This window comes from Musca domestica, unplaced genomic scaffold (genome assembly GCF_030504385.1).
Source record: "Musca domestica strain aabys unplaced genomic scaffold, Musca_domestica.polishedcontigs.V.1.1 24, whole genome shotgun sequence".
NCBI lineage: Eukaryota > Metazoa > Arthropoda > Insecta > Diptera > Muscidae > Musca > Musca domestica.
In genome coordinates this window covers 7,938,358-7,956,140 of record NW_026712272.1, presented here as the reverse complement: position 1 = coordinate 7,956,140, position 17,783 = coordinate 7,938,358, and the positions used below count along the sequence as shown (strand labels likewise).

General features: G+C 26.8%; 1 protein-coding gene across 6 annotated transcripts in view; it reads left to right on the top strand.

The window, feature by feature from the left end:
- The first annotated feature begins 3,452 nt into the window (after positions 1 to 3,452).
- LOC101901052 (uncharacterized) overlaps positions 3,453 to 17,783 on the top strand; it is a 51,263-nt gene continuing 36,932 nt past the window's right edge. For 4 of the 6 annotated variants that reach the window (XM_005191429.4, XM_005191428.4, XM_005191426.4 and 1 more), the window contains exons 1-3: positions 3,453 to 3,612; positions 11,990 to 12,152; positions 17,417 to 17,629. In XM_005191429.4, the coding sequence (XP_005191486.1) occupies positions 12,062 to 12,152; positions 17,417 to 17,629 (304 nt within the window). In that variant the 5' untranslated portion in view covers positions 3,453 to 3,612; positions 11,990 to 12,061. Of the gene's footprint in view, positions 3,613 to 8,613; positions 8,770 to 11,989; positions 12,153 to 17,416; positions 17,630 to 17,783 lie in introns of those variants that run through there. The other 2 variants (XM_005191432.4, XM_005191427.4) reach the window with 2 other exon arrangements.

The following is a 17,783-nucleotide window of genomic DNA, read 5'->3' as shown; positions in this document are numbered from 1 at the left end:
TATTACAAAAATGGTCTTTTGCAAATTCTTTAAAAAAAAATCCCCAATTGTTGCTCAAATAGTCCCTTGAAAATATTCTTGCAAAAAATAAAGGTTTCTTGCTTTTAATGCCCTTTGTGAAAAATCTTAAAAAAAATCCAGGTTTATTGGCCTTTGAAAAAAATATTTAAAGAATTTAGGTCAATTGCTGTGAAGGAACTTTGAGAACTGGTCCTTTGAAAAAAATTTTTAAAAAATTCAGGTTTATTGGTTCTAACGAAATTTCGAATTTTTTTTGATAATCAATGTTTCTCTTTAAAATTCAAGTTAATTGCTCTAATGGTCCTTTGAAAAAAATTCTTTAAGAAATCCACGATTATTGCTTTGAAGGTCCTTTTAAAAAATTCTTTAAAAAATTCAGGTCTAGATGGTCCTTTAAACGAATTCTTTAAAAAATCCCCACTTATTGCTCCAATAGTCCACTGAATAAATCCTTAAAAATCTAGATCTGTAACTGACATGGTGCTTTAATAAAATTCTTTAAAAAATCCACGTTTATTGCTTCTAATATCTTTTGAAAAATTCTTTAAAAAACCCCTAATCATTGCTTTAATAGTCCTTTAAAATTTAAAAAAAAAACAGTCTTATTGCTTCTAATGTCCTTTAAAAAAATGGGTAAAAAAATCAAATTTATTGTTGATATGGTTTTTTTGAAAAATTCTTTAAAAAATCGCCAATTATAGCTCCAATGATCCTTTAAAATTTTTCTTTAAAAGATCCAGGCTAATTGTTGAGATGGTAATTTAAAAAAATATCTTTAACAAATCAAATTTTATTGCATCTAACGTCTTATGAAAATAAAAAAATCATTAATAAAATCCAGGTTTATTGCTTCTAATGTCTTTCGAAAAAAGTTCTTTCAAAAATCCAGGTTAATTACTGTCAAGGTCCTTTGAATTTTATTATCTTCGTTTATTGCAGAAATGTCTTTTTGAAAAATTCCTTAAATACCTCCAATTATGGCTCAAATAGTCCATCGAAAAAATTCTTTAAAAATTCCAGGCGTATTGCTTCTAATGTCCTTCGAAAAAAATCTTTAAAAAATCCAGGTTAATTACTGCAAAGGTCCTTAGAAAAACATTTTTTTTAAATCTTTGTATATTGCAAAGATGTTTTTTTTAATTCCTTAAAAATCCACAACTATTGCTCAAATAGTCCTTGAAAAAAATTATTTGAAATCCAGGTTTATTGCTTCTAATGTCTAATGTCTTCTAATCTTTAAATCCTCGTTTATTTGAAGAGATTGTCCTTTAATTTTAAACATTCTTTAAAATAAGCTGATTAATGGGTCCGATGATCTTCTACAAAATGCTTTCGAAAATCCAAGTTTATTGCCGGGAATGTACTTTGAAAATATTCTTTAAAAGATTTTCGTCACATTTATTGTTTTGATGGTCCTTTGAAAAAAAATGTTTACAAAAATTCAAGATATTCCGTTGTTGCCAAAATGTCAGGCTTTATCCCTTTATTGTTGTTTTTATAAAAACAACGTTTGTTTATTAGTGGAGAACGATGGTACGAACAAAAAAGCCAACACTGTTCTATCAAATATTCCTTTGAAAAAAAATTCTTTAAAGTTGCTCCACTTATTGGTCCAATCAAAAAATATCAAAATTTAATGATTTAAAGGTTTTAACTTTAAAAAAATTCTCTTAAAATTCTTCTTATAAATTTCTTTTCAATTCCATATTTTTTGCGATCATTACGTACTTTTTTTTTAAATTTTGGCCGTATAGTTTTGCAAAATATTTTAAAAAATATTGTCGGACATAAAAAAAAATTATATTAGGTCTCCCTTCTGAACAGAAACCAAGAGTTTAAAAAAAAAATGAAAACTTTCTGACCAAAAATCACGGATTTTTTTTTAAAGGAACTTAAGGACTTTTTGGGTAAAAATTAAATTTTTTCAATGATAGCGTTTCAAAGAAAAAATATAATAAATAAAAAAAAAAAAAAAATAATAATAATAATAATAATAATAATAATAATAATAATAATATAAATATAAATAATATAAATAATAATTTATAGAAATCATGCATTGTTAAAAAACATGTTTAAGGCCTTTTGTTTAATATTTTTTGATTATTATTAAAAATAATCTTTTCGAGGATTTTTTTTTGGTAAAATCGAAAAGTTAGTTTTTATTGTCCGCATCCCAAACGAAAAAAAAAATGATTTTTTTCTAAACACATTTTGTGAAAATTATTTATATATGGGTAGCCCCCATCTCTGACGTAGAGCACCGATTCAGAGATGGGGGCTACCCATATATAAATAATTTTCACAAATTTTCGTTCAAATGTATTGAAATCCAATTTTTTTGAAGTCCAATGGCCGATTTTTCAAATTAGAACCCCCCAAATTGTGCCATTATTTCCGGAATAGCCCCAATATCGAAGTGGTACCTCCCGATGTTCTTTCCGGAACTTATTAGCTACCACTTTTTGGCTAATTGCTTTTACTGACATACCCATATATGATAAGTCCATGTTGATATTTTCAACGACATTTATATGGACCCATAAAAACCAATTTTTAATTTCGATTTCACTTGCGCATTTATATCCTAGATTGCTGCAATTGAAATCGAAATTAAAAAATTGGTTTTTATGGGTCCACCATCTGTTTTTGTGCCATAAAACCAATTCAAAATCTTTCCTTTCTTGGCTCTGAGGTGGTTGTATTTTTTTTTTATGTGGAAATCAACCAAATTCTCTATTATTTTCAATTTAAATTAATTTTTTGACAAAATTACAAACCAACAGCAGCAACGGGAAAACCGAAAATAATGAGACAAGTAATGGGTCATTTTAATATTTGAAAGGCGGCAAAAAGCAGAAAAAAATCCAATGAAATAAAAAAAAAATAATTTTTGATTAACTACTGGCAGGTTTAAATAGTCCAAATGATCTGAGTAAACAAAAGTCGATTTTTCACCGAAGCAAAAAAAAAAAAAAATGAAAAACAAGAAGGAAAACACTTTTTCTTTTGTTTATAGAAAAAAAAATTAAGAAAAAGAAATAAAAATTTAAAAAAAAATGTAAATTTATTTGCATTGTTTTTTCCGATTTTTTTTGTGTTAATGAAAATCGTTTTACCAAAACTCATACTAACACAAATCGAATCTGTGTGTCTTGTGGTGTTTCACAGAAAAAAAAGCTTTCTTGTGGCTCTCCACTGAGAACACCATTTGTGTGATGACGTTATTCAACTCGGAGTGTTTAGGTATTGGTGTAATAACTCTTTATTTCTCATAGAGATGCCATGGCGTGTGTGTGTGGGTGTGTGAGTGTGTGTGATCCTCATTTTATTGTTAACATCCACTAATTGAATAAAAGCTTTCTTTTATGTCGTTGTTACAAAGGAACCATAGGTATGTGCGTTTTGGCGATCTGCGTGGGTTTTTGTTTTCGACAAAAGACTCACACATAGACACACACACATTCAAGAATGTGTAGTGAGCTTTTTTGGCCAAAACGAGTGTATTTGGTAAATGAAAATCTGTACAGAATTCAGTTTGAAAAAATTCTTCGTTGAGGATAGATCGCTATAATTTAGGGAGTAAATAAAGTAAGATTGCAAATTTTTAATATACCTATATGAAAAATATGATTTTAAGAAGAAGAAAAAAATTGAATTGAAAACATAACCAAGAAAATGAAACTGAAATGAACTGAACTGAATTGAATTGAAAGTATACGAAACAAATAAAGGCAAATATCGATTGTAAAGTAATTAGTGACAATTTTCGTTGTTGTAAAGAGACAATGAAATGTAGCAGAAAAAATCAGTGTTTGTAAACAAAGAATGGATTGAAGAAAAAAGAAAATTTTAAAATAAAAATGAAAAATAAGCATTCAAGAGTTATATAACCATTATTTGGGTGTTGAAAAAATATTATTTCAAAAATATTTATTTATTCAAAAAATCTTATAAAAAAAGGCTTTGACTCTCCAATCATCATGGATTATGACAATGGATTACATGAATTCGAATTAAAGAAGAAAAAAATGCTGTGTTACAGTTGGTGATTGTGCATATTATAAATATCCTGCCCATTTCAAGTGATTTTTATAAAAAAGAAAAACTAAAAATATATATTTTCGAATCACAAATAAATAAATATTGAAATATTAAAGACTGTATATGAAGAAAAAAAAAAAAAAAACCTGCTGATAAAAGCTTGAATAATTTTTTTCAAAATGTTTGATTTGCTCTAATTATAGACGACATATATAAGATATTCATTGCTAATGGAATTAAATTTGGAAACTACTAAAGAAGCAACCACTGAAAAACAGCTCTAAATTTTTTGGAGAAATATTGAAACTATGCATCTAGCTTTACAAAACAATTCCAACTGTTAATACGTTGGTTCTTTTTTAGTAATAATTTTTTTACAAAAATAAAAAAATAATTATGCCTTGGAATTTGGGTGACCTAGCCTTTTTGAAAATTAAATGAAAAAAAATGCAAAGGAGAAAAAATTCGATTTAAGGCAAACTAAAGTCTTGAAAATTTTGTAAGCAATTTCAGGATACTGATAGACATTGATAGAAAAATATTGCCAAAATGTGAATTGAATTAAAATTTTAAGAAATTTAAAGTTCCCTGCCTGCCGAGGAAATTTTGCTGATGAAAATCTCCTATAATTAAAATTATCTCAATTTGAAATATATTTATCAACATTTTTAATCACTAGACTTATTGGCAGGAAAGTGTAAATTCATCTTCAAACTATGATTTCCAATTTTTTTTCTAATTTGAGGTTTTCACGAGATGACAATCTTATTGAATTTTTAATGGAGGTAGGGGAGGGGGTGTATGAGGTGAGGAGTTCCGAATACGGAACTGCCTGCGAAAGTTCCTACTCAGACTGCGAATGGCATTGGTCTCAGAGCATAGATATTGAGGAACGAAATCACACGAAATATTCCGATAGGGTCCACTTTGCGATATAATGTTGGGATATGCCATTTCTGTACCAAAGTCACCCACATTGCCAATATTTACACCTTACCTAAGCTGATGATAAGCAGATATAGATTTTTTTTTAAAATTTTAGCCAGCGTTTTCGGGAAGGTGTCCATTTCAGATTTTGATTTAATTCGATTTTTAATATTGGAAAATGAGAGGTTGGCATTTCGTTATAGAAAATGTTGAACCCAATTGTATGGGAAGTATATAATGTACAGGTGCCACTTTTTATATTTTCTCATCTGACCTTAAGAGTAAAAAAAATCTTAGGCCGTGCGAGGTTTGGGCTTTAAAGTTCACTAAATTCCCTTTATCCGTCATCAAGTATTTTTAAAAATTTCCACCATTTATTTGCGTGGTACAGTGGACCGATATACCCTATCTTCTCTCTGCATTTGGTATGGACAGATAACCTGGTTACTCAGAAGTTTCAGGGCATTCGGCGACTTAGTTCGTATTTTGTGAGAGAAATAACTATTCAAATTTTAAACGTAAAAAGTGAACTTGTTATGACAAATTTATAGTAGATCTTTAATTTTTGGAAAATGGGAAAATGAAACTGAAGGTGGGGGGAGTGAGTGTGGGAGGTTATAACAAGGCAGTTCCTTTCAATCAAATTCAAATCTAAGTTGAATGTAAATCTCAGTTCAATAACCTTAGAGATAAATTAAAATATAAATATAAAAAATAAATTCCTGTAGGTAAATAGTTTTTTAAATGTGTTCAAGTGTCTGTGGCATACTTTTAGGATCGCCATATGTGAATCGAACTATTTTTTCGATTATTATTATTACTATTATTATTATTATTATTATTATTATTATTATTATTATTATTATTATTATTATTATTATTATTATTATTATTATTATTATTATTATTATTATTATTATTATTATTATTATTATTATTATTATTATTATTATTATTATTATTATTATTATTATTATTATTATTATTATTATTATTATTATTATTATTATTATTATTATTATTATTATTATTATTATTATTATTAATATTTAATTGAAGAATTATTTTTTTGCTTATATGTTATTTTTTTTATATTTCTTCTTATTTATATTTTTAATTTTTAATATCTTTTTATAGTTCAAAAATATGAATAATATTATATTATAACAATAAATAAAAATCAAATGCAAAATATATATTTTTCATTTTTAATATTTAATTTTGTTAATAACTTAAATATAGAAAATATAGGGAATTTGAATGCGATAATAGCAAAATAATTAAAAGGAAAAAAATTAAAAATGTAATTACTCAACAAAAATAATTACTTATTTTTTATTATAAAAAAATATTTTTATTGCAAATATAAAAAAAAAAACAATTTTTACTTTTAAATATTTTTGTTATCTTTTTAAAATAAAAATACACAAAAATATAAAAAAATACAAAATAAATACAAAATTATAATTGAATTTGAAAGCAATAATGATGAATAAATTAAAAGGGACGAAATTACTACTATTGTTACACCATTTTTTTTTTATATATTTATGTACCAAAAACAAGATATTAAAAATCCCCATATTAATTTAGAAATATTATAATTTTGTATTTTGGTTTAAAAAATGTTAATAAAAATATAGAAAATGTAGTAAAAAATATATATTTTTTGAAAAAAAAAAATATTATTTTTTTTTATAAAAAATAATTTATTTTTTTATAACTTTTGTTTTTACTTTTATATTTGTATACAAAAAAAAAATACATTGAAATTCCCTATATTATTATCGACATACTATAAATTTTGGGTAAAAAATGTTAAACAAAAATAAAATAAAAAAATATTTTTTAAAATTATCTTTTTGTTATATTTTTTGTTAACATTATTTTTCATATTAATATAGGGAATTTTAATGTCATTTAAGCACAGAAATAGAGGCAGAAAAGATCATTAAAAATATATAATGCATTAATAAATTAAATAATAAAATTATTTTTTTTTTATAAAAAAATAATTATTATAACAATTATTATAACTACAACAAATAAGCTAATTAATTTTTTTTATTTCTTCTTACATAAAAAACAACAAAACTTAAAAAAGACATTTTTTATATTTAAGTTTGTTGGTGTTAAATATATATTATGTGCTACATATCAATTTAATTTGAATTTCAAAAAAAAAAAAAACCTGATATATTAAAAATGATAGAGTTTTTATTATTTTAGAATAAAGTATTAACACGACAAAAAAATGTATATATTTGTTATATATATTTTGTTATAAAAAAAAAGAACAATATTAAAACACATTTTTATATTTATGTTTTTATTCTTAGATTTTATCACAATTTTCTATTTATTTTTGAAAATGAAATAACAAAATTATAATTTTAATATTATAAAAACCTATTATTTTTATATATATATTTAATTTTTGCGCAGGTGCAAATATCTTATAAATAGAAAATACTGAAAAATTAAACATATTTATGATAAGGATAAAATTAAACATAAATATAAAAATTTGTTTTAATATTTCGATTCATTTTTATAAAATAATAGAAATAATATATAATGAAATATTATAAAAATATTCTTTATATTTATTGAATTTTATATTTTTTTAATTTGTTTATTTATTTATAAAAAAATAACTTATATTTATGATTTTTTACAATCTTATTTAATTTCATAAAATGAGCTCTTGGCATAAAAGAATCTAATAGAATAATAGTTTTCGCTTTGATTGATAAATATTTAGTGAAATTATGTTCTCTAATTTTTTATAATAATTTCTTTTATTATATTATTTGTCATATATATTTTCCTCCGTTTTGTTATAAGCATATCATTGAAATAGTAATCAAAGTTTATTTGTTATTTGATGCGCTTTATAAATATAACTCAACTTCTATTTAAGGTCGCTCCCACCTTCTTTCAATAGAATTAAAAATCAAGAAAAACAAATTCTAAGAATATTCAAATATTTCGCCACTATATAATGTGCCAAAAATAAATATAAAAAACTCACAAAAACAAAAACACCTACAGCATCGCATATTGTTTAGTAGTTGCTGTTGTTGTTGATTTCTGGCCCTCAAATAGCCATGAATATCATAACTCACCTCAACTCACCTCGAATTTCGCACAGGCACACACACACACACACTCAACACTGAGCAAGCAACCGAATGAAAAATACACAAAAATGATCTAAGCAATCTGCTGCTTCTTCGTCTTAGTCTTCTGATGCTGCCCATGTTGTTATTATTGTTGTTGAAGACCAACCAGCATACAACTTGCTCAAGGACATTTATAAATATCTCTTAGTCTTTGGCTAAGAAAATTAGCAACAACAACAGCGAAAAAATTCTTTCAATTCTTTCCGTTTGGGAAAAACAAGTCAGCAGCCAACATCAAGTGTTGGCTAAATTTTTTTTTCGCTAACCACCAACAACAAAAAAAAATTTTGAGAAATTTTCTCATTTTCTCCCTCTCTCTCTCATTTCATATTTGTGCTAAAATATACATGCCACCAATACATTTTCATAACAGCTATATACCAATGAAAATATTTATATGGTCTAAAATTCTCAGCGACCGGCGGGTGTATTGGTGTCTGTGTGTGTGTCTGTGTGTATATAGAGTTGATCTCTTAGCTATATACATTCTTGAAGAAATCTTACGATCCAATAGCCCCGCATTTCTGCCACGAATTGCGTCAGTTGTCGTTGTGTCATCGTTATAGATTGATCGTTTCAGTTCGTCGAGTGGGTTAGTAAGAATAATTTTTCTTAAAAAAAAATAAAAAAAAACTTAGCAACTGAAAAACATTTCGAAAAGAAGAAATTTGTTTTCTTCTGGGCGTGAAAAGAAAAATTAAAAAAAAAGAAAAAAAAATTCTAAAAACTTACGGCTCGTGTGATTAAGAAAATGTCTATAGCCAAGAAAAATCCCTGCCCCTTCAGAAAGAATTATTTTTCCTCCCTCTCGTTGCCTTGCCACAACTTTTATTTTTAGTGTAATGATCTTGTGGTGGGTCGAGCATTTTTGTAAGAAAAAAAATTGCAAAGAAACACCACGAAAATGCAAATTGGAACACTCGCTGCATTCACGCATTTTTACAAGGCAACTTGGAAAACTCAATGAATGTGTTGACATTTTCTAATTAGATTTCGTTTTTTGCATTTGAAACGCAATGACAAATGCAACAAATTAAACGGCCCACAAGCCACACCATAGAAAAATTGGACTTTGAGTTGCTTGAAATTAGAAGAATTGGGAATTGAAAAAAATTTTTTGAAAAATATATATTTAAAAAAATAATAAAAAATAATAAAAAAAAATAAAATTAAAAAATTAGAATCAAAATTCATGTCGAAATATTATGACAGTGGTAGACTTTGTACAGCTTGAAATTAGAAGAAATTGAAAAAAATATATATTTAAAAAAAATAAGAAAAAAAATAATCAAAAAATAAAAATAGTAAAATAATTAAAAAAAAATTAAAATTAAAAAATTAGAATCGAAATTCATTAGAATGAAATTCATATTATGACAGAGGTAGACTTTGTACTGCTTGAAATTAGATGAAATTGGAAATTGAAAAAAATATATAAAGAGAAAAAATTTAAAAAAATTGAAAATTAAAAATTCTGAATCGAAAATTATGCTAAAATATGAAGACTGTGGCATTATTTAATTGCTAAGAAATAATAAAAAATAATAAATTGTTAAGAAATAAAAACAATATATAAAAATATGTTTCTGTGAAAAATCGCCGTAAATCTTATATCAAAAAAAAAAAAAAATCAAATAAAAATAAATTTAAAATTCAGATAAACATTTTCTAACTTTAAAAGAAAAAATTAAAGATAATTTAGAATTAAGATGTGTAATTTGTTTTTCAATTATTTAAAATCACCATTCCCTTATAAATTCTGAGAAAAGATCAAATATTTCAACGTGATTGACCTAAAAGTATGCAGCAGATTTCTAGGCTCAACATCTATCGAAAACAATTTTGAATTCAATTTCAAATATCGAATATCATCTCAAATTCGATATCACTTCCAAAAAAATACAAATATATCAATGTTCATATAATATGCCTAAAAGTAGGCAGCAGATTCCTAATATTTTATTTTTGGTCAATATATGATTTGCCTGAAAGTATGCAGCAGCTTCTTTGGCTTCACATAATAATGAGACATCCAGAACATAATAATGAGACATATTCACAGACTATTCACCGAAAGGAGCTACTGAACCAATTTAAACAAATACGTTGTTAGATTGTTAATTTTAAGAGTGGAAAACATTAGACAAACCTTCAACGAAACAGAAAATGAATTCAAGACCACGAAAGGTTACCTGGTTTTACAAAAATGGAAATAGTTGGAAATAATCGGATGTTTATATTTTCAAGCTAAGAGACATTGAACGATGTAACGGACCTTCCTTTCAAATTACCTTCCTTTCGAATTAATATTGATGGTCCCAGATGGACTGTGAACCGAAAATTATTACTAATCTGACTTTTCCAAACGAACGACTCATTTTCCTTGTAAATTTTAAAATTCAAAGGGATTTTCTAAGATCCACAGCAATATTGAACTAGTTCCACCATGAGCTATGACCCAAAACTGTGAATTGAAAATATCAATAGAACCAACTATTGTTGAAATGAAAGTCCAAGTTCCAATGTGAATTTCATGACTCAATACTACAATTTTGGTTGTTCCCTCCAAAATGAGAATATAAAGTTTGGATTTCGATTGAAGAATTCGTTTCAAAATATCAAATTACCACCAATTCGAGTCAAAACGTTGCTATGACCCCCCAAAACCACCTGAATTTTGCTTTACTCGCCATATGGGCGTTCATGTCCAAATATGGACCGATACTTGAATTTTTCTATTGTCTTTTTTTTCAATTCCATGGAATTAAATTAGTGTCATTTAGGGTTGGAAATGAGGTTAACATCATCGATTTGAACACAATTGTAATGGAATTGCATGTCTAAAGTTTTTTAGTTGTTCCCACAAAAATGGGTTCAATATTCACTTTTAGGAACCTCAATGAAATGAAGAAATAAAAAATTGCACATTTCGGTTAAAATTTTCTGATTCAAAATATCAAATTGCAGACACTTCGAGCTCAAAAAGCGGTTAGGACGCCCAAAATACCCAAATTCCGTTGGATCTGTTATATGGGCCTCATGTCTAGATGTAGACCCATATTGGATATCTTTTGAAAAAGAAAAGTGGTTAGGGCCTCCAAATTGTCCAATTTCAATCAAAATCTGGATGGATATTGGGGTTTTTAGACTTTAAACTCTGTTTCCATAAAAAATTAAAATTTAATTTGCATTTCGACATGAGATTACAGCACTCTTGGATGAAACAAAAGTGTCTAGGACCTTTTAAAAGTCCCATATCGCCCAAATTTTCTATACGCGGAGACGTTGTTTCAGCCACACATTGGCCAGACCTTCCAAAATTCGAAAAAAACAGGAGGTACTGCTATATGGGCTCTTAAACAAGTACTGGACTAAAATATAAAAAATTATTTCTTGTTATCGATTGGAAAAAAGACTTATTTTTATCTCAATTTTTTTCTCGTACACCATTCATTACACCAAAATCATCAATTAGACGATAGTATCGATATTATCGAATTTCAAAATCAACTATTGGAGATAGAAGTTAAAGCCATAAACGATATTTTGGAGGTTCTAAGGCTTCCCATGGATTGTTAAATGCATTATTTGTGAAACTCCTAAAAGTATGCAACATTCTTTGAAAATGAAATGAATAAAACAGACCGAAAAAATAGAAATAAAAATGTTTCCTCCTTTTTTGTTTCGTATACCTTTTCGATTATGTTTTGCATAATATTTTTTATTATTTTATTTTTAAATTTAATTTGTCTTTATTTCAACCTTTCATTAATAATTTGTTTCTCTTTTCCCTCCCTCTTCCCCTTTTGCAGCGAACGAGTCCTTTATTAACGAACATCTTTCAATTTTCTTGTTAACGCTAACACCACAAAAACCGATCCAAAATGTTCAAGAGTCATTTGGAAATGATTGGCCGCAATGAGAGCCCCAGCAAGAAGGCCAAGTTCTGGCAATCCTACATCAGATCCTTGAAGGGTAAGTAAAAATATTTAGGTTTTAAAATAAAAAAAAAGAAAAGAAACTGGAAATAATTGCAGGGCTCAATCATTGAAATACCCTAAACTGATTTTTAAAAATACTGTCACAACTAATTTTATAAAATTTATAAATTTTATAAAACGCTAGGACAAGGTGTGAGGCTTTAAGCCTTATTACATACAATTGTTATTCATGCTTACCTAGGCAAATTTCTGCCGTATTAAACAGTATAACAGTTTTTCACAACTTTCATACTAAGATTTCGGCACAAAAAAATGAAAATAGTATTTTTTTTGGAAAAATATCTCCAAAATGAGTAAATATTCATTAGTATAACAGTTTCACAAAACTGTTATACCAACATTTTCATGCACAAATTACAGTAATTTTTATTTATTGTGCAATTTCCACAAAATTCGTCAAGTTTGCAGTAGTATAACAGTTTCAGAAAACTGTTATACTGTTTTTTTTTCTTACAAACCTTACACATATTTTTGCCTGCAATGGAAATTTCATCAATTTTAAGTAATTTTCATTGGTATAACAGTTTTACAAAACTGTTATACTAGCATTTTCTAACAGAAATGAACATTATTTTCTGTTGCAGTGGAAACTTTATGAAAACTGTGCAAGTTTTATTGGTTAACCACTTTGCAAAACTGTTATACCCGCTTCTAGAATCGATTATACCCCCTCTAGGATAGATTTGTAATTAAAAACTGCCAATTTTATTATATTACAATATTTTGAAAGGATTCTGCAAAAGAAAATATACTAACTGTTCGTTTTATCTCATAATTGATACAATTTTCATTAGTATCACAGTTACACAAAACTGTTATATTGTAATATTCAAGCAGAAATTAAATTAATATTCAAGCAGAAATTATTTTAATTCCAATTTCATCACATTTGTTCAATTTCCCATTGGTATAACAGTTTTATAAAACTGTTATACTAAAATGTTCGTACAATGCATAAGGATATTGTCTGCTGCATTGCAAACGTCATCAAATGTATACAATTTACAATGGCAAAGGAGATTCATTAAACTGTTATACAAAGTTTCTAAGTATAACAGTTTCACCATTGGCAGGCAGAAGTTAGCGTAATTTTTATTTATGGTGAAGCTATCAAGAAATTCTTGTTAATCTTATTTGTGGACTAATTATTGAGTAATTTTTGTTATTTTTCTCAATAGTATAACAGTTTCACAAAGCTGTAATACTACCAGCTTCCTAAAGAAATGCGTTCCTTTTCAATTCTTCTGAAAATGTTGTCTAACTTGTGTTATTTTTCGTAGTATAACAGTTTCATACTATTAATATTAAATACGAATTGTAGTAATTGTCATTTCCTTTGAATTTTTTTCCAACTTTTTGTCAATTTCCGTAGTATAACAGTTTTGCATAAGTTTTACAACGCCATTTTTATTTTCAATTTATATCAAAATTTAAAATTTTCCGTAGTATAACAGTTTCAGTAAACTGTTATACAAACATTTTTACACAGAAATTTTAATTTTTCCATATAATTTAACAATTTATTACAATTTGTGCAATTTTCCTTAGTATAACAGTTTCACAAAACTGTTATACAAACAATTTACACAGAAAATTTAGTTTTTTTTTCTATAAAATGTAAGAATTTATTAAAATTTGTGCATTTTTCCTTAGTATAACAGTTTCACAAAACTGTTATACAAACATTTTTTTCACAGAAATTTTAGTTTTTTTCATATAATGTAACAATTTACTAGAATTTATGCAATTTTCCTTAGCACAACAGTTTCACAAAACTGTTATACAAAAATTTTTAAACAGAAATTGTAGGATTTTTTCATTTAATATAGAAATTTCATCAAATTTCTATGATTTTAAGCAGTATAACAGTTTCACAAAACAGTTATACTCCCAATTTTTTACCGGGAATTAAAAATAATTTAATTTTTTTACATTTGCAAAAAGGCTAAGTGCATAAATAATTACGACTACTTAGCTTTTTATTTCATTCTTCGTTGGGTTTCTTTTATTAAAGAACCCATAATTATCTCCATGTTCCACTAAACTATATTCTGGCAACATTTTTCAAAAACGCAATTTAGAATCTCTTAATTTTAGTATTTAGGTTAGCTACTTGATATGAAAATATACTTTTAAATATTTTCAAATTTTGCTTCACAAAAACAAAACGAAGAAGAATCCCAGAAGCCGCAATGCAATATTTCTTTCGAATACAAACACAACAGACACAAACCAGAAAAAAAAAAAATATTTCAAATATTGAATTTTTTGGCCAATGGCCAAAAAATTATAGAAGAAATAGCAAACATTGAGTAGCGACCACAAACAAAATTGGGAACATTGTTTGTTTGTATTCCAAAAACTTGCACACAAACACACACACGAATAATGTGACGTAAATTGGAAGATTATTTTTTCGGATTTCTGTTTAAATATCAAATATTGGAAAAAAATATAGTTTTTGGTTCTACAAAAATATAAAGGGCAATACAAAAAATCAGAGAAACTTTTCTGGTTGGAAAAACTACTTACAGTGCTTTTGTTTTTGTATTTGCTATTTAGGCCACTTAGAGAACACTTAAATTCAAAAATAAATTTATGTGACGTTTTTTTTTTGGCTTTTTCGAAATGGGGACTTTCTTTTGGTGTCTGCAGTGTTTTAGATAAAATGCCCAACTAAATTTAAATGACAAAGTCGAGTGGTTATGTGGCACACAGAGGCGAGAAGTTTCTGTTTATAGAGCATTAACAGAAAAATGAGAACACAGAAAAAATGGGGAAAAATTAAGAAAGAAAAACAACGTTGGAGCTAAAAACAAATCCAGGGCCATATGTAACCCAAAAGTGCAAAAATTAGAAGAAAAAAATTAAAAATAAAAAAAATGGATTTTTGGGGAGTGTATTCAGTATTCAATGTAAAAAATAAAATAGGTTGAAATTAGACAAATGGGGATTTTAAAATAAATGTGGAACTAAGACCAAGCTCAAACTTAAAAATTTATGTTAATTTTTTTTAATATAAAAGATATTTAATGGCATAATACTTATGCTGCACAGGCCCCAGACAGTTTATAGAGATAATAAAAATTGGGGTTGGGGATATTTACAAGCAAAATAGAAAGAGAAATAAATCCAGGGCCACCCGTAACCTACAAATATATTTTTTTAAAAAAATACATAATTCCAAAAATGAAGTGAGTTGCGAAAATAAAATTCAGTGATTATTGCATCAAGAGACCAGAATATGTAATTTTCATTAGTATAACAGTTTCACAAACTGTTAAACTATCTTTTCATGCAGAAATTTTATCTATTCTAGCTTCTTGTGAATATTTTGCTAAATTTGTTTAAATTTCAAGCAGTATAACAGTTTCGCAAAACTGTTAGACTACCTTTTTCATGCAGAAATTTTTTCCATTTTAGCCTCTATTGTGAAAGTTTTGCAAAATTTGTTTAATTTTCAAGCAGTATAACAGTTTCATAAAAAAACAATAATGGATAACATTTCTGTATAAAATAGGTAGTATAACAGTTTCACAAAACTGTTATACTACCTATTTTATACAGAAATGTTATCCATTATTGTTTTTTTATGAAAATTTTGCCCCATTTGTTTCATTCTCAGCAGTATAACAGTTTCACAAAACTGTTATACTGATAGTTTCTTGCACAAATGGTCAATTGTCTTAAATGCTGTCAATGGCTGGTCAAATCTATGAACTTTTCTTTGGTATAACAGTTATACTAAACTGTTATACATCTTTACAAACCCAATATTGAATTAAAAAAATTTCATAATACTATTATATACAATTTTGCTATACGTAATATTACTGTCAGCAAAAAAAATGGGGAATTTTTCATGTTTTACAAAACTGTTATACTAGCATTTTAATGTAGAAAATTTATTTTTTCATTTTACTTTTATTTCATTTTCACCATTTATTTTCATTTCTAAAGGAAATTTGTTAGTATAACAGTTACACAAAACTGTTATACAGCCAATTGTGATACAGAATTTGTACTGAATTTATTTTCGTATCGAAATTTCTTGAAATTTATTTAACTTTCAGCAGTATAACAGTTTCAATAACTGTTATACTGACTTTTTATTGCAGAAATTGCTGAAACTAGAAATGTGGACTTTGTCAAAGTTGTATTTAATTAATTTACTTTTAGAAATCATGTCAAATTTCTTTAATTTTTTGCGGTATAACAGTTTCACAAAACTGTTATACGACCATCTTTATGCAGAAATTGTACTAGATTTATTTTTTCATGGATATATCTTCAAATTCATATAACATTCAACAATATAACAGTTTCACAAAACTGTTATACAGACATTTCTTATTACAGAAATAGCCAATGCAAATGTCGACTTCCTATGGAAATTTTCTTTTGAAAATTCCCTCAAATTCGTTTAATTTTTTGCCGTATAACAGTTTCGCAAAACTGTTATACAACCAATTTTTTTGCAGAAATTGTGCTAAATTTATTTTTCCATAAAAATTCCTTCAAATTGGTTTAGCTTTCAGCAGTATAACAGTTTCACAAAAGTGTTATACTGACTTTTTATTACAGAAATGGCCAATACAAATGAATTTAATTAATTTTCTTTTGTAAATTTCACCAAATTTGTTTTATTTTCTGCAGTATAACAGTTTCACACAACTGTTATACAACCAATCTTATGCAGAAATTGTACTAACTTTATTTTTTCCATAGAAATTTCCTCGACTTTATTTAACTTTCAGCAGTATAACAGTTTCACAAAACTGTTATACTGACTTTTTATTGTCGGAATTGCAATTAGAAATGTTGTCTTCCTGTGGGAGTTGTATTAAATTTAATTTCTTTGAAAATTTCCTCAAATTTGTTTAATTTTCTGCGGTATAACAGTTCCACAAAACTGTTATACAACCATTTTTTAATGCAGATATTGTACTAACTTTATTTTTTATAGAAGTTCCTTCAAATTTGTTTAACCTTCAGCAGTATAACAGTTTCACAAAACTGTTATACCGACTTTTTATTGCCGAAATTGCAATTAGAAATGTCGTCTTCCTATGGAGGTTGTATTTAATTCAATTTCTTTTGAAAATTTCGTGGAATTTGTTTAATTTTATGCAGTATAACAGTTTCACAAAACTGTTATATTGTCATTTTTAAATTTTTAATAATAAAATAAATAGCATTTTTATTTTAATAAAATTTCCAATTTTTCTTTGTTTCCAGGATCTGAGGATATCCGTGCCCATGAGACCCCCAGGGCCGGTCGTCCCTACAGCTCATACATTGATTCTCCCTCCACATACAGGAGCATCTTTGATGAGCCTAGCACCGCCAACGAACGTGTCCAGTCTCATGGCTACAGATATTTGCCCGTCAGCAGAGATACCTATGGCTACTCTCCCCGTGCCATCTACGATCATCACTACAGCAGAACAAGTAAGTTGGCCAGTTGTCCTTTTATCTATATCTATTTGTTGTCGTTGTTGTTGTTCTTGTTACATATCCTGCCTAACATTCGCATATGCAAAATGCTATACACAAACAAAAACAAAGGATGTGTTATCCTTAAAAAATATAACCCTATTTTGAA